General features: G+C 41.4%; 1 protein-coding gene across 1 annotated transcript in view; it reads left to right on the forward strand.

Annotated features, from left to right (window-relative positions):
• The window catches only part of Gnai3 (G protein subunit alpha i3), a 39,447-nt gene extending 15,662 nt beyond the window's left edge, over positions 1 to 23,785 (forward strand). Inside the window, exons 2-9 of the mRNA XM_021157518.2 lie at positions 5,902 to 5,944; positions 6,056 to 6,197; positions 11,337 to 11,494; positions 14,688 to 14,816; positions 17,912 to 18,041; positions 18,932 to 19,085; positions 21,487 to 21,696; positions 21,785 to 23,785. Of these exons, the coding sequence (XP_021013177.1) occupies positions 5,902 to 5,944; positions 6,056 to 6,197; positions 11,337 to 11,494; positions 14,688 to 14,816; positions 17,912 to 18,041; positions 18,932 to 19,085; positions 21,487 to 21,677 (947 nt within the window). The 3' untranslated portion in view covers positions 21,678 to 21,696; positions 21,785 to 23,785. The remainder of the gene's footprint in view (positions 1 to 5,901; positions 5,945 to 6,055; positions 6,198 to 11,336; positions 11,495 to 14,687; positions 14,817 to 17,911; positions 18,042 to 18,931; positions 19,086 to 21,486; positions 21,697 to 21,784) is intronic.
• The last annotated feature ends 3,066 nt before the right edge of the window (positions 23,786 to 26,851 follow it).

Here is a 26,851-nt window from a genome sequence, read left to right on the forward strand (position 1 = left end):
AGGCCGTAGTTGCAGTCAGGTGACTTACCCAAGGTCATACAGCTAGACATGGCATAGCAGCACTGACATTTACTGTAATGTTGAGTTTATTACAAGATGGTTTTAACAGCTGGAAAATTAAGCTAAAGAAATCAAATTTATTTGTTAGTCAAACTTTCATTTTGGTGTTTGGGGCAGGGGACTGTCTTTGCTCATATATGTACCAATAGGTCTTAAAGAGAGCCCTGGTCTGGTACTGCTAGGTTATCTGTGGTGTCATTTTAGGACTCAGCTACACAGGAGTTACTAGAAATTTCAAGATATCTCTATAGAAGCAAGTCTTTAAGAGGAAAAGGGGTCTCTGGTGCCTCTGGAATGTCTGCCTACCTGGGATAGACCTGTGGGGACACTTGGAGGGAAAGCTCTGAAGCCAGGATGGGTGACAACAGTGTGAGAGCAGAGATGGCAGGCGGGGCCACAGATACACCAGGAGAGAGGTTTTTGTTCCTTAGGGTAGGGTGGAGAGAATGACTAATGGACGCACTGACGCCGTTTGCTGCAGTTTTAGGTTTACAAGTTTCTTTTCGTTTTGTTTTGTTTTAAATGTGTGTGAATCCAGATCCATCTAGAGTTTTATTGCTTTGAAACAACTTCTGAAAACAATTGCCATTTCTGTAGAAATTTGCACCAACATTGATATCAAAATAGTTTTAGGAAATAAAATCCTTTGAAGCCCTAACATCAGTGGGTAGTGTTCTCAGCAGTGAGGATATCTTGACACTCAGTAGCTGGGTGACAGTCACTAAGCATTACTGCAGACTGGGGGCTGTCTAAAGCATACTCTACTGACCCTGTTTTATATTGTGGAAATCCATCTTGCTTCATGGCATACAAGTAGAAAAAAGCATAGTAAACTTAAGACCTTCTTTGGACTGACTTTAGTTAGATGAAAGGAAAAAGAGAAAGCAGGTGGTGACCTTGCCAACCTTTCTCCCTTACAGTCTCCCCTCCCCAGGCTGGCCATTTTTACAGTCTGCAGGGTCATCTTCAGTTCCTCCTACTCCGAGCCACTTTCCCTCTGCTGTAGGCTCTAGCTGTTCCAGTTCTTATATCCTATTATCCTTGGTAGATTGAAGATAGGCAAGGAAATGTTCCTTTTAACTTACTGCTTTTTGAAGTAATGTAGGAAAAAAGATGTAGGTGAAGTTAGGAAGTTCAGAATCCATCTATGTAGTTGGAGAGAAAGGGAGGGCAAACCCTAAGAGCCACGTGTTCTGGAAGAGAGCTGCTGCTTGAGTGATAGATCTCAGAGGTAAGATTGGAGCCCAGACCTTACGGGGAAAGAGGTGGAAAAGGCTTGAAGACTTTGAGAGTCATAAGCTGATGGTTTGTACAGTGGTGCTTTTTGGAAGTGGTAAAGGAGCAGGAGCCTTGGAGTGTAAGTTTAAGAAAATTACAGCAGTAACATAATAGGAGCAGTGTAGGCTCAGCCAGATGTGGGAAGGGGTGAAGAGGTTACGTAATTTGAGAAATATTTGAGGAGAGAGAAAACTATGTTCCAGCTTGGTAAGTTTACCATGCTTGCTAGTTTTATGCCTGCTTCGCACAAGCTGGAGTCATTGGGAAAAGGGACTCTCAATTAAGAAAAAACCTCCATAAGATCCAGTTGTAGGCAAGCCTGCAGGACATTTTCTTAATTAGTGGTCACGGGAAAGGCCCAACCCATTGTGGATGTTCCCACCCCTGGGCTGGTGGTCCTGCGTTGTATAAGAAAGCAGGCTGAGCAAGCCAGTAAACAGTATCCTCCAGGGCCTCTGTCTGCATCAGCTCCTGCCTCCAGGTTTCTGCCCTGTTTGAATTCCTGTCCCATCATTCCTCAGTGATGGAGTGTGACCCGAGAGTTGATGCTAGTCATGATGTTTTATCACAACTAAGATATCTAGAATAATGAATGGATTTCAAATCCAAATGACTCTTAGTCTCAGAATGTACTTGGAAGATGGGTAAAATGGTGGTGGCACTTTTCATGAGAGTCTGAAAATTAAATGGGCCAAGGCCTTTGATATAAAATGTGATTCACTCTTTATATCTATAACACACGCTGAAAACAAATCCTGTGGCAATAAGAGCTGCCTTCCTTTATGAGATGGACTGAGTGCCTAATAAAGGCTAGGGGAGAAGTACAGAGTAATAGAAAAGGGAGGGCAGCTGGGCGTGGTAGCACACGCCTTTAATCCCAGCACTTGGGAGGCAGAGGCAGGCGGATTTCTGAGTTCAAGGCCAGCCTGGTCTACAAAGTGAGTTCCAGGACTGCCAGGGCTATTCAGAGAAACCCTGTCTTGAAAAAAACAAAAAAGAAAAATAGAAAAGGGAGGGCAGACAGACATTTTCTTTTTACAAAATAGAGGGTGGAACCAGGGCCTTGCACAGGTTAGGCAAGTGTTCTACCACTGAGCTGTATTCCCAGCTCCCAGAATGATATTATTTAGAGAATCTTTGAGAAATATAAGAGAGATAGAATAGAATAGAGGTAGGGTGTGTAGAATAGAATAGAGGTAGAGTTTGTGTGTGTGTGTGTGTGTGATATGTAACACTTTCAAAGAGTAGAATTAAATGAGATGGGTAGAAATTTGTGACTTGATTAAGAGATTTATTTATAATTTTTAAAAAACAGTCTGACATGAGCAGTAGGAATACCATTTTCAATATTTAAAGGAGAGCATCCAGTACTTCATTACACTATTGCTCATATAGAATGGTTTGGGAATTTTGAATTTAACAATTTTTTAAAAAGTCAGCATGAATTTCTGTTTTCTTCCCCCAAATTAAAATGCTTTTCTAGGTATGAGTAGTGAAATTAATATTTTTGACAGTCTTAGAAGACCCTCAGCTACTTGAATATTAACTGTGTAGTCTACCCAGTTACAACTCTGTAGTAAGAACAGAGATAAAGATATAGATACACTTCTTGATTTTGCAAGAATGTAGTTATCTTCAATTTTTATATTCAGATGTTACTTTAACTAGTTTTTGTTGATAAAGTTGAGAAATATTTAGTGTGTTATCATGCTTATTAAATGCACGTGTGTTCAATAGTTATTTGATTAATTATTTGACTAAGTGATGTTGGGTCCAGTTGAGGACTCCAGGATACAGAGAAGAACAGCTTGGTAGAGCTTTTGTTTCAGTGAAGAGACAGAAAGTGAGTGAGTGCCGTGAAGATTTGTGCTGCAAGCGAGTGGACAGTGTAGGGTGGGAAGTGCTCAGGTAACTTCATCAGGGATGCTCTGAGGGCAGAAGGTGAGTGAAGAAGAAAACCTAGCAGACATTATTTCAGTCAGCCAGCAGGAGACTGTGAGTCAGAATCCAGCCCAGCAAGAACCAGTTTTGCACCTTAGAGGAAACAGAAAAAAGCTGGTCTGACAAGAACACTGAGGCTAGGCTAGAGACCAACAAGAAATGAGGCTGAGGAGGTAGGCAGGGACCAGAGTGTATTGGACGTTATTAGCCACACATTATAATTTGGGTGTAAATGGAGGCCAGGTGGAAACTCCAGTCAGTGTTGTGACATGGTCTAGGCAGGCGTGTTGTATAGGTGTGATTCTAGCCAATGGACTATTGGGTAGAAAAAAGAAGAGGATCCTTGTAAGTTCAAGGCCAGCCTGGTGTACATAGACTTCTCATACTTCCAAGATTACATAGCTAGACCCTATCTTAAAAAAGAATTATGGAAGTTTTGCATGTATTAGGTAGACTGTGGTTTCCAGTGTATAAGGACCAAGCTGTTAAGATTATAAATTTTACTAGTCTTTAACATGTATTAATGCTGGCGTCCCTATTCCACCTCTTTCTTCCTTTTATGTCACTTGCTACTTTTGACCTTAGCAAGTTAGGTAAATGTTAGTCCCATTTGCTGAGATGAGAGACTGAGGGAAGAGCAGGTTTGTTTGAGGTGGAAGTGGGAATGAATACCTGTCATTCATTGTGTTGGGCATTAAGTTTGAGATGCTTCTGGGACATCTGCTGTGCTACAGACGGTAGGAAATGAGTTTGAAGTCAGCCCTGGAAAGCAAGGTTGGCGAGCTAAGTTTTGGAATCTAGTACATGCCAGCTTTGAAGTGAAAGAGTGGAAATTTCAATTTTGCCACTGCTGTATAACTAGACAAATTACTTGACCTTTTTGCTTTATTTATCTCATTATAAAATGAGGGTAATAGGGTCTACCTTACAGAGGTGTGAGGGTTGAATGAGTTCATATTACCAAGATACTTAGAATGTCCTGATACACGTTACTCATCGCTCTTTAACGTTTATTCATGAATAGTGCCTTAAAGCATCAAGTTAGGCAAGTTAGAAAAAAGCATAGGGTCTGGAGAGGAGGCTCAGTGGTTAACTGAGTTGTGCTTCCAGAGGTCCTGAGTTCAATTCCCAGCAACCACTTGGTGGCTCATAAACATCTATAATGGAGTCTGATGCCCTCTTCTGTCATGCATACATACAGGGAGACAGAGCACTCATATATATAAATAAATAAACTTAAATTAGTATATGTAGAGAAAAAGACAAAGATCAACTTTGAAAAAAGCTGTCTTGAACGGCAGGGGAAGGCCTAGAAATAACCACTGAGCTGTTTAGAAATGGTTTCAGTGGAGTGGTGGCTATGAGCTGGAGGTTCTTAATTAAAGATTGTAAGTATGGATGACAGGCTAGGGAAATTTTGCTATAAAGGAACACAGAGAGGGGCAGCAAAGATAGCTCAGTAGGTAGAGTTGCTTGCTTTTTAGTCTGAAACCTCAGTTGATCCCTGGGACCTTCGTGTGGAAGGAGAAAACCAACTCCTGTAAGCTGCCCTCTGACCTCCACACCTGTTCATGTGAGTTGTCACTCTTCCCCCAACCCCATAAACACAATCGATCTTCTAAAAAGGGAGGCACAGGGAAGGTGGAATAGTAGATAGAAGAAAGTGAATGTGTAAGGGGATGTCAAAGAATGGTACTGGTGGGTTGTGTAAAGATGGTAGAACAACAGCCTGTGTGCTAAGACTATCCGAGTAAGAAGAGAAAATAGTGATGCTTTGGTGACACTAGAAATTGCAACAGCTACAAGTCGAGCTGCAATGAAGTTAAGTATATAGTCAGAGCGATAAGGGCATTGAGACACTGAACCTAGAGAATGTTAATGGAGATACATACAGGTAGACTAGTAGATTTGGTTATGGGAAGTGGGGTAGTGCTCTCCGATTGCCTTCCACTTTCTCTAAAAAGGAGGAGCAGGACTGTCATTTATGAGTCAGAAGTAGCATTTGATGCTGGGGAGAGTGGTAATGTTACAAGAGGCATTTTGGAAAATGGAAGAATTACTAATCAGGGAAGACCTAGCAGGCAGACTGTCAAGATCTGAAAGTTTATTTGACCTTTGATCTTTAGTTTAAGAGTGATTTCAGTCATCAAAGGAGGCTGTGTAAATCCGCCCCCTCCCCCCCAGAAGAGCTGACTCATGAAAGGTAAAGGCAACAAGAGTTCTGCTGATATTGGAACTTTTCTAGCTCTGTGACTAGGAGGGTTGCTTATGGAATATTCTTCAGGTCCATGGCAGGTTACAGAATTACTAACTATGAGTAGGCCATAGGCCTATTTGTTGCCTGTGTTCATTGAGTATATCATGTTTTATGATGTTACTAAAAATATTTGTGTTGCTATCCTTGAGTAATGTCTGTTTTGCACAAATGGTATCAACATTAAACAAAAGCAAAATGCTCTAATTGAAAACCAGTTTTCCTAATAGTCATGAAAGCTCACCAAAATTCCCATTTGGACCTGAATCCCCTTAAGCTAGACTTCCTAGTTGCATTGCTTACTCCACATCTGTTTGATTACAAAGAAATTCAAAATCTGTTTTTTTGTTTTGTTTTGCTTTTTTTAGGCGCTGGAGAATCTGGTAAAAGTACCATCGTGAAACAGATGAAGTAAGTTCACCCAGGGCCTTCTAAGACTGAATTTCCTTCTCTTCATAAAAAGTTTATAATGTTTTCATTTTCCATTCATGGTATTGACTTGCGGTTTTCTCCTTTTTGAAGAATCATTCATGAGGACGGCTATTCAGAGGACGAATGTAAACAGTATAAAGTAGTTGTCTACAGCAATACTATTCAGTCCATCATTGCAATCATACGAGCCATGGGACGGTTGAAGATTGATTTTGGGGAAGCTGCCAGAGCAGTAAGTATTTCTCATTTCCTCTTCCCTTGCTGCTCTTCAGTAGGCACAGTTAAGCCAAATTTGTGTCATGTTTTAGGGAACAAGAAGATAAAATGGAACAAAATACCGTGTGTCTGTTTTTGAAGTGTTAGGTCTGACTCAGGAGACAGTAAGTTACTGCCGCATGCAGAGCCCTGGAAATGGAATTCTGTAGATGGGCTGTGTGATGGCTGTGTTCAGTTGCTTCCTTTGCAACACCATTGACATATATTTTATAGTAGTTGATGATGCTAAATGTTACTCTAAAAGACAGGTTGTATATGTTGTATATTTAGTCTTGCTTTCAGAGCTGTAGGGGGTCAAAGGGAAAAAAATTCCCAAAATAAATTCTGTAAGGACATAAACACTAACATCCCAATTTTAGAGGTGATTTTAGGTGTTCAAAATATCTTATCACTGTCTTTCATTGAATTCAGGGTTCAATTAGAATTGGGTTGTTACTTACTCTAATATAACTCTTTAATGCTTTAGATATATCAGAATTTAAAAGTCAGTTAATAACACTTAGTACACTTTGGGGCAGTTTGTGAAGTAGGATGTTTGAAGCCAGTGGAGAAAGGACCAAAATGAAGACAGGAGGTCTTATGTTGTTTCCAGCTCATTTTCAAGAACGTGCTAGAGAAGTATAGAGTCCATCAAAGGGTGCCAGCCATGTTCCGTGGTGCAGTTCTTAAGTGCCCTGGGAAATAAATGGAAGGGGGTTGGGAGGGGGAGGGCTTTGCCCAGAAAGACAAAACCTATGTGCTCGTGAGCAGCCTAGGGATGGCTATGAGCTGCTCGGTTTATCAGCTGCAAGTTAGGGTTGATAAGTGGGAAGTGAAAAGGAAAATATTCAGAGAGCTGCTGTGGCTTTGACTTGTTGAGTAGAATATATCTTGGAGGTGAAATAAGGGATCAGGACCTAGTTAAGGGTTGTGGGAGAAAAGAACAGTAAGAAAAGAAGACTAGGGAGATATGTGAGTGACTTTTACTGTCTCGTAACAGAGTTCAGGGCCTCTTCTTCCTCCTGGGGATGGTACTCGGTCTCAGCTGTGCTGGGTGAGTCTGTGGACAACATTTAGCCCTCAGGCTGTTTCCTGCCCCTTTTTTCTTTTTCTCTTTTTTAAATTTTGTTTTTAATTATGTGTATGTGTGTGTCCACATGTGCATATTGCATGTGTGTGGATCCCCTTGAAGGCCAGAGGTGTTTGATTTTCCAGAGCTGGAATTATAGGGAGTTTGACACTACTTCGTGTGGGTGCTGAAAAATCAAACTCTGTCCTGAAAGAGCAGAACATGCTCTTGACTGAGCCATTGCCTCATACCCCGTTTTTGATTTTTAAAGACTGTCTTACCTAGGAGTCCAGGCTGGACTTGGATTCACAGTAGTCTTGCTGCACATGCTAGTTTTTTATTCTTAGGGAAATTTGTTAGTTCAAGTAAAATCTAATTTTTAGTCAAATCTTAGCTTCTTCCCATTTGAGTCATGCTGACTACTTCTTTGAACTAGAATTCTTTTATGTTTTTTTTTTCCCTTCATGTCACCTAACTACTTCTTTATAATATTGGTTGTATTTTATAATTGGTTAATTATACTGTGTTTATTCGTTTTTCTTCTCTCTGTTGACTTTTTCTCCTGTTATTTATTCCTTGGTTTCTCACATGTTTTTCTTTTGCCCCTTATTTTGTCCCCATCCTCCATTCACCTCTGCTTCCCGACCGTTCCTCTCCCAACTCATTTCCTTCCTTCAGATGTCATCAGGTTCTGAGAGTTAGAGCAGTCGGGAGCACTGGCTTGGCGTAAAAACACGAGTTTGTTCTCTAGAACTCACTAAAAGGCCAGGTGCTCATGGTGTGCATGTGTTCTCTAGTGCTGGGGACACAGAGACAGGATCCTTGGGGCTTTCTGGACAGCTGAATCATTGAGCCACAGGCCAAAGAGAGACCCTGTCTCACACAAACAAACAAACCAAAGGGCAGATGGCTCCTTAGCAACAGTGCCTGAGACTGTCCTTTGCTCCACACACATGCTAATGTTCACGCACAGACACAGCTATTATCATCAGTACTCCTGTCACCCGATGGCCCTGACATTCTCAGTCCCTCTCAGGGCTCCTGAGTCACCTAGCTTTACAGCATCTATGCAGCCTACTCTGAGAAGGAACGTGTAAAGTTTTAAACTCTTTTTCTCTCCTAGGTAAGGGTTTATATTTGTATTTATCATTCTGTTCCTCTAGTTTTAAATGGTTGCTAAGAGAATGAAAAGAGTAGAGCAGAGTAGGAGACCATTTTCTTTCATCTCTGCTAAAGTGTAGAAGTATGAAGTTTGTTGTGAAGAGGGGACTCTAAGTCTATAGAGCAGGTTTACTGTGAGGACGCTAGGGCAGGCTGATGAGCAGTGAAGTAGGAGGGGAAAATGTTTCTCTAAAAACTCTACTCAGAGCGGTGTCAGTATGTGCTAATAATCCCTGGATTTTCAAGTTTCTAAAATTTGAGCAACATGGTATTAAAAAAAAAGAAACAAATAATTTTTTGTATACCTGCTTAAGTATAGGTCAAATTTCAGGATCTGTGTAGTTTTAAATGTTAGATAAAGCAGTATACAATATGTGGAAAATATCGTATTTGTCATTTAGTGGTTTGGGCAGTTTGTTTAATGCTTAACCATTTCTTAATCATTCGCTTTTTTATTTAAAAAGACGATGGTGGCGGTGATGGTGGTGGTGGTGGTGGTGATGGTGATGGTGATGATGATGATGATAAGAGGGGCTGGGAAAGTGGCTTATGGCTAAGAGCGCTTGTTACATAAGCATGAGGACTGAGTTAAAACTCTAAGTACCCTCATTAAAGGAGAATCAGGTATGCAGCGGTAGCCTCAGTACTAGGAGACAGAGACGACAAATCCTGGGAGCTTATTGGCTACACAGTCCAGATAAATGACAAGCCTTGGGTTCAGTGAGAGACCGTGGGGCAGTTGACAATGTCTCAAGGGAATTAGGCAAAGAGTGTTAGAAGACGTCAGACTTCTTTCTCTGGCTCTCTTGTGTGTACACACCTGAGTGTGCATATATACACACATACATACAACACTCACTCCTCCCACACCAATGAGAAAGAAACAAGAGGGAGAGGAAATACTGATCACACATGGAGTTTGCTACAAGACGAGCCACAGTGTTACTAGAAAGTTTGGACAGAGCCTTGATTGATGCCAGAGTTTGGCAAAGTTAATTTGAATGCAGCATGGTGATTTTTGTGGGTGGGAGGTAGGTGGTACTGCATCTGTGTTCCACAGTGCCTTTGCTTGCTAGTGGTCATTGTCTTAATGACTACTTAAGATATAAATTCTCTTCTCCCTTCACTTTTTAGTTATGTATTATGTGATTTTTGTTGTTATTGTTGTTTTTGGTTTTTTGGGGTTTTGGGGGGGTGTTTGTTTGTTTGTTTTGAGACAGGGTTTCTCTGTATAGCCCTGGCTGTCCTGGAACTCACTTTGTAGACCAGGCTGGCCTCGAACTCAGAAATCTGCCTGTCTCTGCCTCACAAGTGCTGGGATTAAAGGCGTGTGCCACCACTGCCTGGCATATTATCTGATTAAAAAAAACTTCATCTGTATAGTTATTTTAATTTTTAGGTAGATATTAGATTCATATAGCGAAATCTTTGAGCTCAGTATTTAGTTTTGTTGTTGTTTTGAGACAGGATTTCTCTGTGTAGCCTTGGCTGTCCAGGACTCATTCTATAGACCAGGCTGGCCTTGAACTCAGAGATCTACCTGCCTCTGCCCTCCTGAGTGCTGGGATCAAAGGTGTGTGCCTCCACTGCCCTGCTGTCTTCAGGTTTAAATACTGCACGTGGATAAAATAAAGAAAACTACCACAATTCCTGCCTGAGAGTCATGCCCTTCTGATCCTGTCACTCTTGCTGTTCCCCCTCCAGCACCTCTTCCTCCTGTCGCAACAGAACATTGTTGGTGTTGCTTTGGGGGAAATCTAGACACTAAATATTTTCCCTAAGGGGTCAATTCTTGTTACTAGGCTTTCTCCTTCTTACATGCCTTCATTTCCTCTTCCATTTCTGCTGTCTCCAATGAAGGGGAAGGAAGAACAGCCTTTGCCTCAAACTCGATTAATGTTTTAGTCCCTGTGCCATGGTTAGACTTACTTCTTTTGTACAAAACTTTTCATTTCTATGTAGTAGTAGGTAAGTGCTCTACCACTGAGATGCACCTTCAGCAGTTCTGTGAAATAAAAATTCAGACATGGGGCTGGTGAGATGGCTCAGTGGGTAAGAGCATCCGACTGCTCTTCCGAAGGTCCAGAGTTCAAATCCCAGCAACCACATGGTGGCTCACAACCATCCGTAACGAGATCTGGCGCCCTCTTCTGGAGTGTCTGAAGACAGCTACAGTGTACTTACATAAAATAAATAAATAAATCTAAAAAAAAAAAAAAATTCAGACATGTGGGGGGTGGGCATATGAGTGTGTGGAAGGTGGAGGTTGGCTTCAGGTGTTTCCTTCTACCATTTTTCTCCTGATGTTTGGAGAGCATCTCTCCAAGTCTGGAGCATGTCCTTGGCCAGATTGGCAGGCCAGGGATGTCCAGGATCCTTCTTCTATCTGCTTCCCAGCACTGAGGGAACAGGTTTGTACCATTGCATCCAGCTCGTACATGGATCTGAACTCAGGTCCTCATGCTGGCACAGCGTGCAGTTTATCTCCTGAGCCATCCTCCCAGTCCTCAGTAAGGGCTTACCTTAGCGTTATTACATATACTTGTCTCAGAGCAGAGTCTCCACCCCACCAGTGTCATAAATCATAAGTCATCAGGGTAGAGGGTTGCAAGTCCATCAAGAGACCTTTTCTGAGGATGGTGGTATGACATGGAGAATTAAGAGGAAGGCAGATCATTATTCAGCTATCTGTATTTAGAATTGTAGTGGGAGGGTGGGCTGGGGATTTAGTTGCTAGTTTTCTCATGCTACCTTGTCAGGAAAGGTCTCTATAGCACCTCTTCTAAACTATGATTCTGCGCGCGCACATAACTGTGTGAAAAATGAAACTCATTTAGTCTGAAGAAGTGGGAACTCATCTGTCCCTGTCTTAACTGTTTTTCTCAGGATGATGCCCGACAGTTATTTGTTTTAGCTGGGAGTGCTGAAGAAGGAGTCATGACTTCAGAACTAGCAGGCGTGATTAAACGTTTATGGCGAGATGGCGGGGTGCAAGCATGCTTTAGCAGGTCCAGGGAATATCAGCTCAATGATTCTGCTTCATAGTAAGTGATTTTTTTTTTTTTTTACTTTGAAACTGTGATAGACAATAAGTTGGTAACTAAGCAGTGGTGGTGCACACCTTTAACCCCAGAACTCGGGAGGCAGAGGCAGCCCGATCGACAGAGTGAGTTCCAGGACAGCCAGGGCTACACAGAGAAACTCTGCCCCGAATAAATAAATAAATATATATATATTTTGGTGACTCTAGAGAATGTTCATTGCCTATCCTTAAGGAAATGTTTAAGTACTGATGTCCAAAAGTTTGTAGGGTCCTGTGCTACAGTTGTCTCACTTTAAGGTTATCTCAGACATCTATTTATAATAAGCAAGTAAAGTTGAGACATCTAGATGCTCTCCGTATAGGACAAAGCACTGATAGCTAGAGGGGTAACGCCCCCTACTCACTCTCACACACACACACACACACACACACACAGAGCTGCCCCACCCCTTAGTTATTATTGTACTTGAGACTGGATCTCACTGTGTAACTCTGGCTGGCCTAGAACACACAGAGATCCCCCTGCCCTGCCTTACATGCTAGGATGAGATGTGCAGCACCACCACGGGTGTGCCAGTCCTTTTATACTCTCTGTACTGCTGTACTGTGAGGTTTTCTGGTAGTAGTCATTACACTTAACCTTTTTTTTTTTTTTTTTTTATGTATATGAGTACACACTTTAGTTGAACAGATGGTTGTGATCCTTCATGTGATTGTTGGGAATTGAACTTAGGACCTCTGCTTGCTCTAGCCAACCCCACTTTTCTCCGGCCAAAGATTTATTAGTATAAGTTCACTGTAGCTGTCTTCAAACGCACACATTTATATATTCATTGCTGTATTTTTAAAGTTTACTTTTTGGGGGACCTGGTGAGTACTTGGCATCTGTACCTCCTGCCCCCCCACCCCCTGCCCCAATCAAGATAAAGGACTTTTGGTTATTAAGGTATTTTCTCTAGCCTTATATTTTCCCATTTTCATTCTGTCACAATTGTTAAAAGAAATGGTATATATAAATGCTATTTATAAAGCTTACTTTTACTCTTTCAGTAGAAATAATTTGACAAACAATAAAAGGATTCTTGCCGTCTTTTTAAAACTAAGATTGTCTTTATGTGCGTATACTGGTAGTTTAAGCAATTCAGTGGCCACCAGAGGTAAATTTTTAATCATTTCTTCTGTCATCCATTGAGTAAGCTCTGACTCCCCCAACTACATGTTATTTATAAAGTTGGGTCCCTCTGTCACTGTTCATCCAAGCTCAACTCTATGTTAATGGTGGTATTTGGTTTGTAGACGATCTGAATGGCACACTTAAAGTAGTGCATCTGCTCTTCTTTTTTTTTTTTTTTTGGGTCTGGAATCAGCCTTTGTCTTTCCCCTACTCTCTTCCCCCTTTTTTTGAAATGGGGTCTTGTTACATAGCCCAGGCTGGCCTGAAACTTTGTATCTTCCTGATTTGTCTCAAACATGTGGCATCTTGCCTCTGCATCCTCAGGTTCTGGGTTTATAAGCTTATACTCACATATCCACCTATATTCTCACTGAATGTAGTTCTTCTCATTTTCACATCAAGTATCATTCTTTAAGAAGCTGTCAGAGGGCATATATCCAGAAGATGTCCCAACCGGTAAAAAGGACACATGCTCCACTATGTTCATATCAGCCCTACTTATAATAGCCAGAAGCTGGAAAGAACCCAGATGTCCCTCAACAGAGGAATGGATACAGAAATTATGGTACATTTACACAATGGAGTACTAATCAGCTATTAAAAAGAATGAATTTATGAAATTCCTAGCCAAATGGATGGACCTGGAGGGCATCATCTTGAGTGAAGTAACACAATCACAAAAGAACTCACACAATATGTATTCACTGATAAGTGGATATTAGCCCAAAACTTAGGATACCCAAGATATAAGATACAATTTGCTAAACGCATGAAACTCAAGAAGAATGAAGACCAAAGTGTGGACACTGTGCACCTTCTTAGAATTGGGAACAAAACACCCAGGGAAGGAGTTACAGAGACAAAGTTCGTAGCTGTGATGAAAGGATGGACCATTTAGAGACTGCCGTATCCAGGGATCCATCCCATAATCAGCTTCTAAACGCTGACACCATTGCATACACTAGCAAGATTTTGCTGAAAGGACCCAAATATAGCTGTCTCTTGTGAGACGATGCCGGGGCCTAGCAAACACAGGAGTGGATGTTCACAGTCAGCTATTGGATGTATCACAGGGCTCCCAATGGAGAAGCTAGAGAAAGTACCCAAGGAGCTAAAGGGATCTGCAACCCTATTGTTGGAACAACATGATGTACTAACCAGAACCCCGGAGCTCTTGTCTCTAGCTGCATATGTATCGAAAGATGGCCTAGTCGGCCATCAATGGAAAGAGAGGCCCATTGGACTTGCAAACTTTATATGCCCCAATATAGGGGAATGCCAGGGCCAAAAGAATGGGAATGGGTGGGTAGGGAAGTGGGGGGCGCTATGGGGGACTTTTGGGATAGCATTGGAAATGTAATTGAGGAAAATATGTAATAAAAATATTAAAAATCAAAAAAAAAATAAAATAAAAAACAAACAAACAAAGAAAAAAAAAAAAGAAGCTGTCAGATAGTTATGTATGCAGCTGACATAAACTTAAGTATCCAAGAACTTTTAACTTTTTGTTATTCTATTTTCATATGGGTCTTGCTGTGTAGCCCAGACTTGCCTGGAATTCATGGGGTCCAGGGTTACAGGTCTTTGTCACAATCCCAGTTTGTTTTTTTTTTTTCTGCTGTATAGTGCATAGCTCACTTCATATTAGATTTCAGATTTTTTTTTTTTTTTTTTTTTTAGCAATAATACAATTACCATGTTTTTAAAATTTGCTTTTGCGGTATATTTGAAACCATTCTTGTTACTGTGTCTACGTAGAACCTATTAACTTCCCTATACTTGATTCACTTTTTTCTCTCATTGTATGATACTGAAGATTTAATATTTTTCTGCCCTTCAGTGAGTTTCAGGGTACCTTTGTTTGTTGTTTGTTGGCACTTGGGATTGAACCTAGGCCTCACACGTGCCAGTACTTAGCCAGTCCCAGAATTAACTTTTGCCAAGCTGCTAGTTTAGTCTGTTGATTTGTCATGTCCATGGTTGACTTTACCAAGTAAAAACCAATATGCATTTTATTTAGCTACCTAAATGATTTGGATAGAATATCCCAGACCAACTACATTCCAACTCAACAAGATGTTCTTCGGACAAGAGTGAAGACTACAGGCATTGTGGAGACCCACTTCACCTTCAAGGAACTCTACTTCAAGTAAGTCATAGCCTGTTCCTGCCTGGGTCTGGCACAAAGAACCAAAAGTTTTTTGCTTTTGTTTTTGAGTCAAGATCTCACAATGTAAACCTGGATGACCTAGTTCTTGCTGTGTAGACCAGGGTGGCCTCAAGTTTGCATCTTCCACCTCTGCCTGCTGAGTGCTGGGGTTGCAGGTGGATACCACATGCCTGGCTTACTGACTCCCCCTAGTTAGCCTCTCTGTCTGGGGGTAAGATCTTTGTAAGCAGTGTTCCTTGGTTTAGAAACTTAATATTTAAGAGCCATTAGCTTAATGTTTTATCTGATTACACCCCACACATTTATTTATTTTTCTCCTCCAGATAGCATCAGTATTTAGAGGAAATTAAATGTAAAATTAAATAATAGTTTACCTACCATTAGAATTCATTATACAATTATCAGTTTGTATTTGTTTACATTTTCAGCACGTTTTTGTTAGTTGCCAAATAGGTATTGACTATTGCTAGAAGGATCAGAACGTACTAAATAGGTAGACAATAACGTATGGATGGCTTCATCCTGATGTGCTGACAGTAAAACAGGACTATTTCTTAGCAGTACCACTCCTCTCAGACGGCTCCCCTTCCCGTTAAGGTTAATGGGCCAGAGCTAAGCTCGGGGGCCTTGGGTTTGTACATGCACAGCATCATGCTCAATTAAGTTTGTAGTGCAGGGCAAAATAGGCCTGGGATTGAGGTGTTTTAGAGAGGTGATGATGACATAGACAGTAAAGGACATTCTAGTGTTTGCAGAGAATTTTTTCATAGCACCAGCAATTCCAAGAAAAAGCCTCTGCTCTTCTTTTTGTTAGTAGACTTTAAAAAAATACTAAAACTGGTTTTGGTTCCTTTTTTCTGTGTTTGTAACCTTTGAGGTCAGCAGTAACCTTTTCTCCTTTAGTGTGTGTTCAGTGTTTAAGAAGTTACCTGGTGCCGGGCACGTCTTTAATCCCAGCACTCGGGAGGCAGAGGCAAGCGGATTTCTGAGTTCGAGGCCAGCCTGGTCTACAGAGTGGGTTCCAGGACAGCCAGAGCTACACAGAGAAACCCTGTCTCGAAAAACCAAAAAAAAAAAAAAAAAAAAAAAAAAAAAAACCCAAACAAACAAACAAACAGAAGTTCCCTGGTTTATGTTTGTGTGTAATATGTGACAGTCAGCATTACTGCAGATGAAGGGAGCTACCACCTCAGGTCTTCAGTGAGGCCACACGGGACTTAAATACTAGTACCAGCTGAAGTATTGGGATCTTAACAACCTAAAGTGGATTTGAAACCTGATGAATGGTTTCGGGTAAACGGGCTGCTTATCTTAAATACTGATGAAGTTACTTAACAAAGTCTGCAGAAGCTATATGGATTACCCTGTGAGGCCATAGGGAGGAAGTTTCTCTGTACACTGGAAAATTAGTAATTCAGTTCTAATTAAATACCAAAACCATTTTTCATTGATGTCATAGGCTGATCTTTAGCTAGGTAACTATCTTTCTATGCCAGGATCAGTAGCCAAGATTAAAGTGCCACAAGTCCTTTGTATTGGCATGTAGATGTCTTAGTATGAAGTACTGTCACCTCTTCCTTTTCTTCTTCTCTACGCAAAACCACTATCCATTTATGCAAACATTTACTGAAGTATTGCAAGGCATTGTGTAATTGCTTTGAGTTATGAGGAAATGTTTATAAAATATTGATGTTATTGAATAATACCGTGTTACTAGGTACTAAAAGCCAGCTTTGGGACTTCATTGCATCTCTTTGTCTTATGGACTTTATAGAAAATGGGGATGTAAACTAGAATTATTAGTGTACTAATGTGCCTGTCTTTGAAAGATTTTTATGGTGAAATGTTAGCTTTTCTAAAGCCTACAACATGACCCTGGATTAAGGCCAATCTGTGATTACATCGTTTAGCTGTCATGCAAGACCAAAGGTTGCAAAGAACAGCAAGATCCCCGAAAGGAAGGGTTGGGTCAGGAAGAGATAGGATGCATGCTCACGTCATCCGGGAGGTCACGTGGACTTTCCTTCTCCTCATCTGTGGGGGTGAAAAAAAATCTCTGCAAATTTAGATCCCAGGTTACTGAAGATTTCACTCACTAGAGCAATGTAGCAAAAAGCTTTATCATTGCTATCAGATACAGATCTTGAGAGAGTGTGAGCATTTGAGTACTGCCCCCATCTAGACCCAGGTATTGACTACAAGACAAAGTAGGACAGCTGTTCCTGTCGATGTAGGAAGTAAGGATGGACACTGTTGGTACAAACTTAGCAATCAGGAGACTAAAACCAATCCAGATTAGAACATAGCGTGTGAGCAGCTTCCCTCCCCGCACCCGCACCCCTGTCTCCACGCTGCTGCTGCTGCTGCTGCTGCTGCTGCTGATAATGATTAGGCCCAGGCAAGCTTTGGTGGTGTTGGGGAATACTTGGTTATTTAGTTACTTTTAAGACAGTTGCTGTGTAGTGCAGGCTGGTCTTGAACTTGCTGTTCTTCGATCTCAGCCTCCTAAATGCTGAGATTATAGTCATTCTTCCTAAACCTAGCACAAGATCTCAAATTCTTAAAGCCTGATATCAAATTTAATTTTTTTTCCATAATTCTCTTCATATGTTTTTCATTAACACAGGCAAATAAACTTTGAGCTCAGATGCAAGTTGGGTATTCAGAACAAACTAGTTTAAGAGTCAGAGTGAGACTGTGGAAAGTATATAGAGACAGGACTTAGAGTGCCACACGGTCTAGGGTAATGCCTGGCACCATGGTAAACACGGAACACATAGTAGTTGTCATGGCTACCGTTCTCTTAAGGCTCACTGTTGAGCTCTTCTTCCTTTAGTCCTTTTCAGTTCTTAACTCTGCTGACTTCGGCCCCTCCAGCACCTGTGTAGAAAGGGGGAGGTTCAGCTTGGCCTATACTTTTAACCACTGACAATGGTTTAGACACGATTTGCTTCTTGTCTTTGTTCCAATGGGGTTTGAGTGTGTGATAATGGGGAGGTTCTAACCACGACAGTCTCGAGAGAAATAACTATAAGCGTGACGTTACTAAATCTGTGCTTTTTCCCCTTACTCAGAATGTTTGATGTAGGTGGCCAAAGATCCGAACGAAAAAAGTGGATTCACTGTTTTGAGGGAGTGACCGCAATTATCTTTTGTGTGGCTCTCAGTGATTACGACCTTGTTCTGGCTGAGGATGAGGAAATGGTATGTTGACGCTTTGGGTAGAAAGTCCATCTGATACAGCTAGGAAGTGAGCATGACTCAAGGAAGACGGGTGCCACTGATGGCTCACGGAACCAAAACTTAATGCCCTGTATTTTCTTGTCAGTGGAGCTGGAGTTCCCAAATCCTTGTTCCATTACACATTTGCTCTTGGTAGCCACATTGTGTGCACAGGATTGCATCTTATCATCTTCTTAACCCCTTGCCCCAAGAATTATGCAAATCAGGACTGACTTGGCTTCAAGTCACGTTAGTACCTACTCTAGTTCCATGAATTCACTTTGTTGTTTTAAAACTTCTTGGTATGTGAACTAATCTGCTTTTTATTCTTTTTTTTTTTTTAATTACGTATTTTCCTCAATTACATTTCCAATGCTATCCAAAAAGTCCCCAATACACTCCCCCCTCCAGTCCCCCCCCCCCACCCCCACCCCTTGGCCCTGGCATTCCCCTGTATTGGGGCATATAAAGTTGGCAAGTCCAATGGGCCTCTCTTTCCAGTGATGGCCGACTAGGCCATCTTTTGATACAAATGCAGCTAGAGTCAAGAGCTCTGGGGTACTGGTTAGTTCATAATAATGTTCCACCTATGGGGTTGCAGATCCCTTTAGCTCCTTGGATACTTTCTCTAGCTCCTCCATTGGGGGCCCTGTGATCCATCCAATAGCTGACTGTGAGCATCCACTTAATGTGTTTGCTAGGCCCCGGCATAGTCTCACAAGAGACAGCTATATCTGGGTCCTTTCAGCAAAATCTTGCTAGTGTATGCAATGGTGTCAGCGTTTGGAAGCTGATTATGGGATGGATCCCTGGATATGGCAGTTGCTTTTTATTCTTGCTGCTAATCTGTCATAACCATGTTTGTTTTTCAGAACCGAATGCATGAAAGCATGAAATTGTTTGACAGCATTTGTAACAACAAATGGTTTACAGACACTTCAATCATTCTCTTTCTTAATAAGAAAGACCTTTTTGAGGAAAAAATAAAGAGGAGTCCATTAACAATCTGTTATCCAGAATACACAGGTAAAGGGCGTGAGGTGCTGTTGGAGGTGTGTATCGTAGGTCAGTGCTTCCCAGCTGCCCATCAGCTGTCCCAGGACTCGTGCGTTCACTAACAGTGGGCTCAGCAGTAAGCATCTGAAGAAAAGCCCCTAAGTTTCGAGTGTGGCTTCAGAGATCAGTGTCCTCACTTTGGAGGGAAATGAAATACAAACATGAAATTTTGGCATATGTCCAAAGAGATATAAAAACAAACTTTTTTAGTGGAAGTCATTAGGCAGAATAGAGGCACTTAGAGAAGAGGGTTGCATGTAAGAAATGGAGAAGGGGCATGTGGCAGCTGTGGAATTTAACATACTAGCAGGAAGAGGCTGGCCCTGTGTCGAGCTAGTGACAAGTGGCCTTGGGCACATGGTGTATGACCAGCAGTCTAACAGCAGTGTAGTGAGGACGGCAGTAAGGACTGCCTCCAGATGCAGATACAGCCTTCAGTGAGAGCCAGGATAGCATCTTAAAAGCCAAGGACAAGGATATGGGTGGGGCTAGGAGTGAAAGTCAGACTGTGAAGTCAGTTCGAGGGAAGCACCTCTAAAGGAGGTCCCATCATCTCTGTCTCTTTCCTCGGTTCCATGTCTATTCTTCTCTGTCCCCACTAATGTCCTTTACTATTCAGTTTATAAGATGAAAGATGGCATTGCCACCATTTCTGTGTCTCTTCCATTAAAACAATGAGGTCATACTGGGTTTGCTTGACTTCCAATTCAAGTTTCTCTGGGAAAGAGTCTGGTTATAGCTAAAGAAGGTAAAACGCTGTGGGCCAGTCAGCTATTTGAAATTAGGGATCACAGACAACGATGGCAGACCTGTGCCATTATGAAAGCTGTGACCAGATGGCCAGAGTGAGAAGGGGGACAGTCTCTCTGAGCTGTTTCTGTGGATGGGGACTCTCACTATCTGATACTCTGCTTTCTTTTTAGAATACAGTGAAAGGTTCAGCAAACAGTAGAAAGTCAAAGGTGTCTTCACTCAAGTCTCTCAGTTGGATACTTTGCTGTGATCTGAATTTATATTTAGGAATGTTGTTTTAGAAGTATCTGTAGAATAACCAGATAGAGATGTCTGTCCGGTAGTGATCCTTACAGTATGGACATAAGGAAAGGCTAGGTTAGATGTATAAATCTGAGAACAGCAGTAATTAACTTATTGGAGATAAATGAAGTTACCAGAGAGATGACTATAAAATGAGGTGAGAAAAAGATAAAATGAGACAAATACTAGCTACCAACAGGAGAGAAATAAAGGTTTATAAAGGATATAAAAGAAAAGAACCAGAATATCTTAGAAAGTAAGGGGAGTGGACAGTGAGGTGGCTCATCGGATAAGGTGTGTGCTTCCAAGCCTATGACCTGAGTTTAGTTCTTGGACTTGGATTACAGGAGGGAACTGACTCCTGAAAGATGCCAGCCTGGTGTAGAGTGAGTTCCAGGACAGTGAAGACTACACAGAGAAACCCTGTCTTGAAAAACCAAGATGGGATGGGGGTTGCGAGCTCTAGGCACCTAACAAAGTAGTCTTCCTTTAGTTCTGTATTTCATGTGTTCTTTCTTTCTCCCAGTCTTCTCTATGTACTTACTTGATATTTCTTGCCATGCTTGATCTCACCCAAAATAGGCTCTAGTTTATGAAAACAAGTGTACATTGTTTTGACAGTGTCCTTGATGCTACAGGCGGTTTCTAAGACCGTGTAGAAAGTGGATGACTGAGTGTTAATTATATATATTAAAAAGAAGGCTTACTGTTGGTCTCCTCGTGCCCCTACTCCTTAGAAAGCAGCTGCTTGTGGAGACAGACTTATCCTTTAAAGTGTGTTACTGGCTGTGGATGAGCACCATGGGCATCCCAGCACTTGGGAGGGCAAGGTAGGAAGCCAGGAGTTTAAAGGCAGTGCTGGGTGAGGAGCGGTGTCAGAGTCTGTAACTGGGGTCCCACTTGTTCCCCATCTGTTAGTTTGCCTTTGCTGGTGCCTCTGTGGGATTGGAATGATTTTTAAATAAGTGCTCTACCTGTTGGGAGCCCTTCTTTCAGGATCACTCCAAGGTCAGGCTGTGAGATTTTAAGTGGTCGTATTCTCTAGAAACATACCTGCCTACTTTTCTAGTTCTTTTGTACACTTTCTAGATCTCAGAGGAAGTGAAACTTGTTTTCCTCATTCCTTGAGCATGATGGTTTGGTTTTAGTTTCAGTGTGAGTCTTTCTTATGAAAAATTGAATGACTACAGAAAATCCTAATGATAATAGAAACAGAGGCAGAATTCTGTTTGTAGTCAGTTGTGTGGTGTTGCTTTCCTTAAGTAAATACTGATGGCCTAACTTAGCTGGGTGCAGGCAGCTGTTACAACTTGACAGTGTTGGTTGTCTGGCTCAGGTTCCAATACATACGAAGAGGCAGCTGCTTACATCCAGTGCCAGTTTGAAGATCTGAACCGAAGAAAAGATACCAAGGAGGTCTACACTCACTTCACCTGTGCCACAGACACCAAAAATGTGCAGTTTGTTTTTGATGCTGTTACGGATGTCATCATTAAAAACAACTTAAAGGAATGTGGGCTTTATTGAGAGGATGGCATAGTAAAAGGTAAAACTTCAGACTGTTTAGTTACCACTGGGGGCGGGGGTGACTCTGTAAATGTTTTTCTAATTAACAATGTCTTTTTCTTTTTTAGCTATTACAGGGAGGAGTGTTGAGACCAGACGTCATCTACTGTCTCTTGGGTCAGCAGCAAGCATGACAGGACCAAGGAATGGCAGCAACATGCAGAATCTTAGCGCTCTCCAGCACAGTCTTCTCCATTAGGGAATGTTTAATTGGCATGAGATGTTCAAATCAGACCTGGGATTGGACAACTGTAAAGTATGACTGGATCGTCAGGGCGTCGCTTGGACTCTGTAATCTAATGTTTAGGGCATATTGAAGTTGAGGTGCTGCCTTCCAGAACTTAAACATGTAGCTCACTTTCTCCCGTCTTTTTGACAAATGGCCTGTAGTTAATTTCTAAGGTTTTTCTCATCAAGAAAAGAATACTTCAAAACTCTTCCTTGTTTGCAAAAGAAACTTCTGAGGACTGAATCTTAACTATGCACACAATGTCACCAGACATCTTGAAAATATTCCTCTTAGTAGGAACTGTTTGTTTTTAACTCTTGGAATGGTCGGGAGTAATATTTCCATAATTAAAATTCTTCCTGGTTATTGGGACTATATTAATAGAGCTTTTCGGAATGAAATTTATGTTACTGTCATGTTTAAAGTACCACAATGGTTTCTAAACAGCATTCACTTTGGAGAGTTCTACAGTACGATTCCTGCTCTCATTGCTTTACGCTTACGGTTGGAACTTGTATTTGTCAGGGTTGACCTTGTTTGTGCTGATTACCAAATTACTAGATGAATACTGATGTAGTATGTTAAACTGCTTCTTGGATACACACGCAGGATAGCTGTCAATTAGAGATGCAGACTGCTAAATTGAGAACCAGTGACTTGCTGCTACAGACCTACTAAGTTGACCACATTGATTCTTGCCTGTTTGTCTCAGTCATGGGGAGGCTTTGTATAAGATGCCCCTTGTTTTCCATCTTTGTGGCCTTTTTTGTTAGGAGACATCTAAAAGTGTATTCACAGTGCATGCTTTTCCTTTGTAAATGTGGTGCCAAATCCCTGTTTGCCATCGTTTTTTACTGTAGCAATGTTAGCTGTAGTAGTAGTCCTTGCTACACTCTTTTTCTAAAACTTGCATTTTGGGACTTTTTCCACCTTGTCGTGTACAGATTTGAATCTGTTACAGTTGGCAGCAGTATTAAAACAAACGGCGAGTGAAGAGCCTAGGGTTGCTCCATGCATAACTAGTTCTTTCTGGGGATCCTGTCTGTCTCTTTTTCCCCTGACCTCTGTCTGAGAGTGGGTTTAGGTAGAAAAGTGTCTTTGAAAGTCTTGTTCCTTGATGTACTAGTATTATCAAGTCTAGGACTGAGGGCTTTATGTCCAGTCTGTGTACAAGAGGAAAGTCACAATCCGGCTTTCGGATGTGTACAATGAGAGCTACAGTCCTTTTGTACAGTATATATCAAATGTCATTAAACACTGAGTGGACCACTGAGGGAAGCAGACAGTGCATTTGGAGCATTTCCGATCAGTAGTTTGATCAGTGCCTTTTGAGGTCCAGTCGCTGTGGCTTGGATCCATTCATCTCTGTTACCTCCTACTCGTTTGAAAGAAGGTTGGTGGTCAGAACTGCTTCAGAAAGCAAGCCACAGTGATCAGTGCCTTTGTTGGCAGCTTTTACAATTTTTAATTCTTAATGTTTTGCAAAATCATTATGCAGACAGTATAACTGTTATCTTACAAATATTTCGTTAGGGCTAGAAAAATGTCACTTGAAAGAAAGAAAAGTATTGATTTCAATTGGCGATTGACTCAATTCCCACAATGTAGGGGTTAATAAGTCTTACTCTGGATTTATCTCTCCTTTGTTGTATTCTGTAATATAAGAACATCTGGTGAAATATTGTTTTCATAATTTTTCTATACTTTGGGTTTAATAAAATGGTGTTGATAATCTAAAATATTGATAATCCAAATTTAATTTTACTTCAGAATGCATTTTGTATTTTCATTTGAATCTATTTTTTAAACCTTTCTGTTAATTAAAAATAGAAGTTCTTCACTTCTTTGCCTCTACACACCACTTTTATTTGCCTTGTGTTCACATGAAATCATTCTTACCTTACCTAATCCAGGTTCCTTCCTTTAGAAGTCCCTGAAAGTCTGAAGAGGATGTTTCTTGGCTGGTGGGCTTTAACCTGTAAGGTCTAAAACGGCTCTCTTCAGGTAGGCTTTCACGTCACTAATGTTTATTTTGAAGAACATTTCTTAGGCAAAATCTAAATGTGGGCGGTTAAACATCGTATTAGCCTGGAGGGAAAAAAGATTGATACTTAAAGAAGCCTAAAGTTAGGTGTTTTCTCTGGAAAACGCTGATGTTTCATGATGGATATTATTCATATTGAGATGCCAGATCTTTGGACCACCTAGAAGTCAGCTAAGAAAATTAACGTTTAATTAATAAAAAAACAAAACAAAAACAAAAACAAATTAATAAAAAACAATAACTAGACCTTAGTTGGGAGAATGGCAACAGTAGTCTTTGTTGGTGACAGCTCCATTTTGTTCTGAGTGAAAGTGTGGACAGATAGGAGTTCTTCTAATGGACTCTCCCCTTTCCTTATCAGCTTGTACTACAAGCCTTCTGCCATGAAGTTCCAGAAACTACTACAGGTGTTCGTCAGTGGATCTTGTCACAATATTTTCATCTTGGATAATTTAAATTCTAAACTGTACAGCTCTGACTCACTGTATCATCTAACCAGTGGCTATTTACTGGTTACTGTTTACAAGGCGCTGAAATCATACAATCAGTGGACCGATTTTAAAAAGTCTTAAGTTCTCATATAGATCACTGTACATATATTTTAGGCTCTTTAACCAAAAATAGCTACTGGCTTTTCTGATCAATTCCCTCAACGCCTGCCCCTTCCCTGGCACCTGCTGCTGTTTGTACTCGTGGTGTTAGGCAGCGCTTCTTTGGCCTGACTTCTTGTGTTCAGATCTCTAGCCATTCGTTTAGCACTTGTTGCAGGGTCCTTGGTGGATTGAAGGCACATAGAAAGTCTCATTCTAGTTAAAAACCTTCCTTTCCCTCTTCCAGATGGTAAGGACGTTGATCACAGTCCTCTAGTCTAAACCAGTACTCTGGTTGGTGAATGTCAGCACCTGGGAACCTTAGAGTTCGTATATACTGCTGACTGTAAGGAAAGTGTGGTTTTAGATTGCCTCTGCTGTCCGGTAACTGTTGTGTTCTTCCTCCAACTCCATAGTACAAACCAGAGACCTGAGCCCGATCAGACAGCTCTCCATGTGACTCTATGACCATCATGCATTATTATATTGTTCCCAGTATGCACAGGAGAAAAGACAGGACATCTACAGGCTTGCTGTGGAAACTTGGATTTTAAATGAACTATTAGGAAATGAAAATAAAGATTTTTTTAGATGCTAAGAAACTGATTTCCAGAGTGGTCAAGGTCTTCGTTCATTTACATTCTCTCTCTCTCTCTCTCTCTCTCTCTCTTTCTCTTTCTCTCTCTCTCTCACACACATTCACTCACTCACTCACATTGTTTTTGAGTTATTTTTGCGGTGGAAGACCACATACTTTAGAATGAGTCAGGGTAGCACAATTTTTTTCCTTAAATACCATGTCTGGGCCTGACACAGCTGAGATCTCAGGAATACAAGATGACACCCCAGGTACATGGCTAACTTACATAGATCCTCTGGCTAAACTGAACTAAATTAAAACTCACAAAGGCATCCTGGAGAAGTGTGTTGCTCCCCCTATACCCATCCTGAGGACTTAAATTGGAGTCGGTACTGAATTTGTTTATCCTGTGAAGCAGGGTAAAGGTCTTAGATTTATATTTTAGCCATCTTTATTTTCCATTCACACTGGTATGCTCGCTCCCTTCCTCTAGCTTAGTATGCCTATCTTATCTCACAGAGACTTCATGTTGTCACCACCAGAGGCCCTGGTGCTTACAGTCCCTGCTAGCATCTGTGCTGGGGGCTGTGCTGGGCAGAGAGGGCAGTGGGAGGAAAGCACTCTTCACCCTTGACCCCTTCTCCTCCCAGCATTGCCAGCACACTCTGGTCAGAGGCCTAGCTCCAAGTAGAGAGTGTGCTATTGTCACACCTTGAGAGTGGCAGGGAATGCTGATTCAGACAGTGTTTTATGATCAAAGTAGGAACTGTTAACTATTAAGTGTGTCTTTCATATTACTTTTTGTTTGTTTGGTTTTGTTTTTGTTTTTCGAGACAGGGTTTCTCTGTGTAGCCCTGGCTGTCCTGGAACTCACTCTGTAGACCAGGCTGGCCTCAAACTTAGAAATCCACCTGCCTCTGCCTCCCAAGTGCTGGGATTAAAGGCGTGCGCCACCACTGCCTGGCTCATATTGCTCTTAAACTGGACGGCTAAGGATGCTTTGTGCATCATTCCTTTACCCTCAGAACACATAACAAGAAGTCCCAGGTTTTATAATAAGTATCCAGTTGACTAGCATCAAGCACATTCCTACTGTTGTACATCTGTCACCTCATCCATCCCCAAAATTGATTTCCTCTTTTAATTGGAAGCTCTACCTCCTAAGCAGTAACTTTCAGTTCCCTCTTCCTTCTGGGGCCTGGTAACAGTTGGGCCTGGGGACAGGTAAGTCACCTAAGCCAGATCGCAAAAGTCAGCTTAACCAATGCCAATACACTGCAATAGTGTGTCAGGAATTATTTATCACTTTTGCTACCCTGTGACCTGCAAGTGCATACTCATCCATTATTACATAAAGTCGCTTGTCATAAGACATTTAAACCTGTCACTGCGTATATGAACGCTATAAACAAAGGAGGTAGATAGAAGTAAATGTTTGAGTGTCCAAGTCTCTTTTGAAAAGAATGAAATACTCTGTGCCTAAGATGTAGAAATGTATTTTAACCCAGCAGTCCTCACATCCATTGTTTGTACAAAAGGCACTTGGCAGACATGTGTACAATCATCTTTTAAGAAAGGACATTTTTTATTCTCTATGAGTGTTCTGCCTGCATATATGCACATGCACCACTTTTACCTGATGTCCACAGAGGGTGTCAGGGTTCCAGGGATTGGAGGTTTGGGATGGTAATG

This window comes from Mus caroli, unplaced genomic scaffold (assembly GCF_978045245.1).
Source record: "Mus caroli unplaced genomic scaffold, Mus_caroli_1 scaffold_3, whole genome shotgun sequence".
In the NCBI taxonomy this organism is placed as follows: Eukaryota; Metazoa; Chordata; class Mammalia; order Rodentia; family Muridae; genus Mus; species Mus caroli.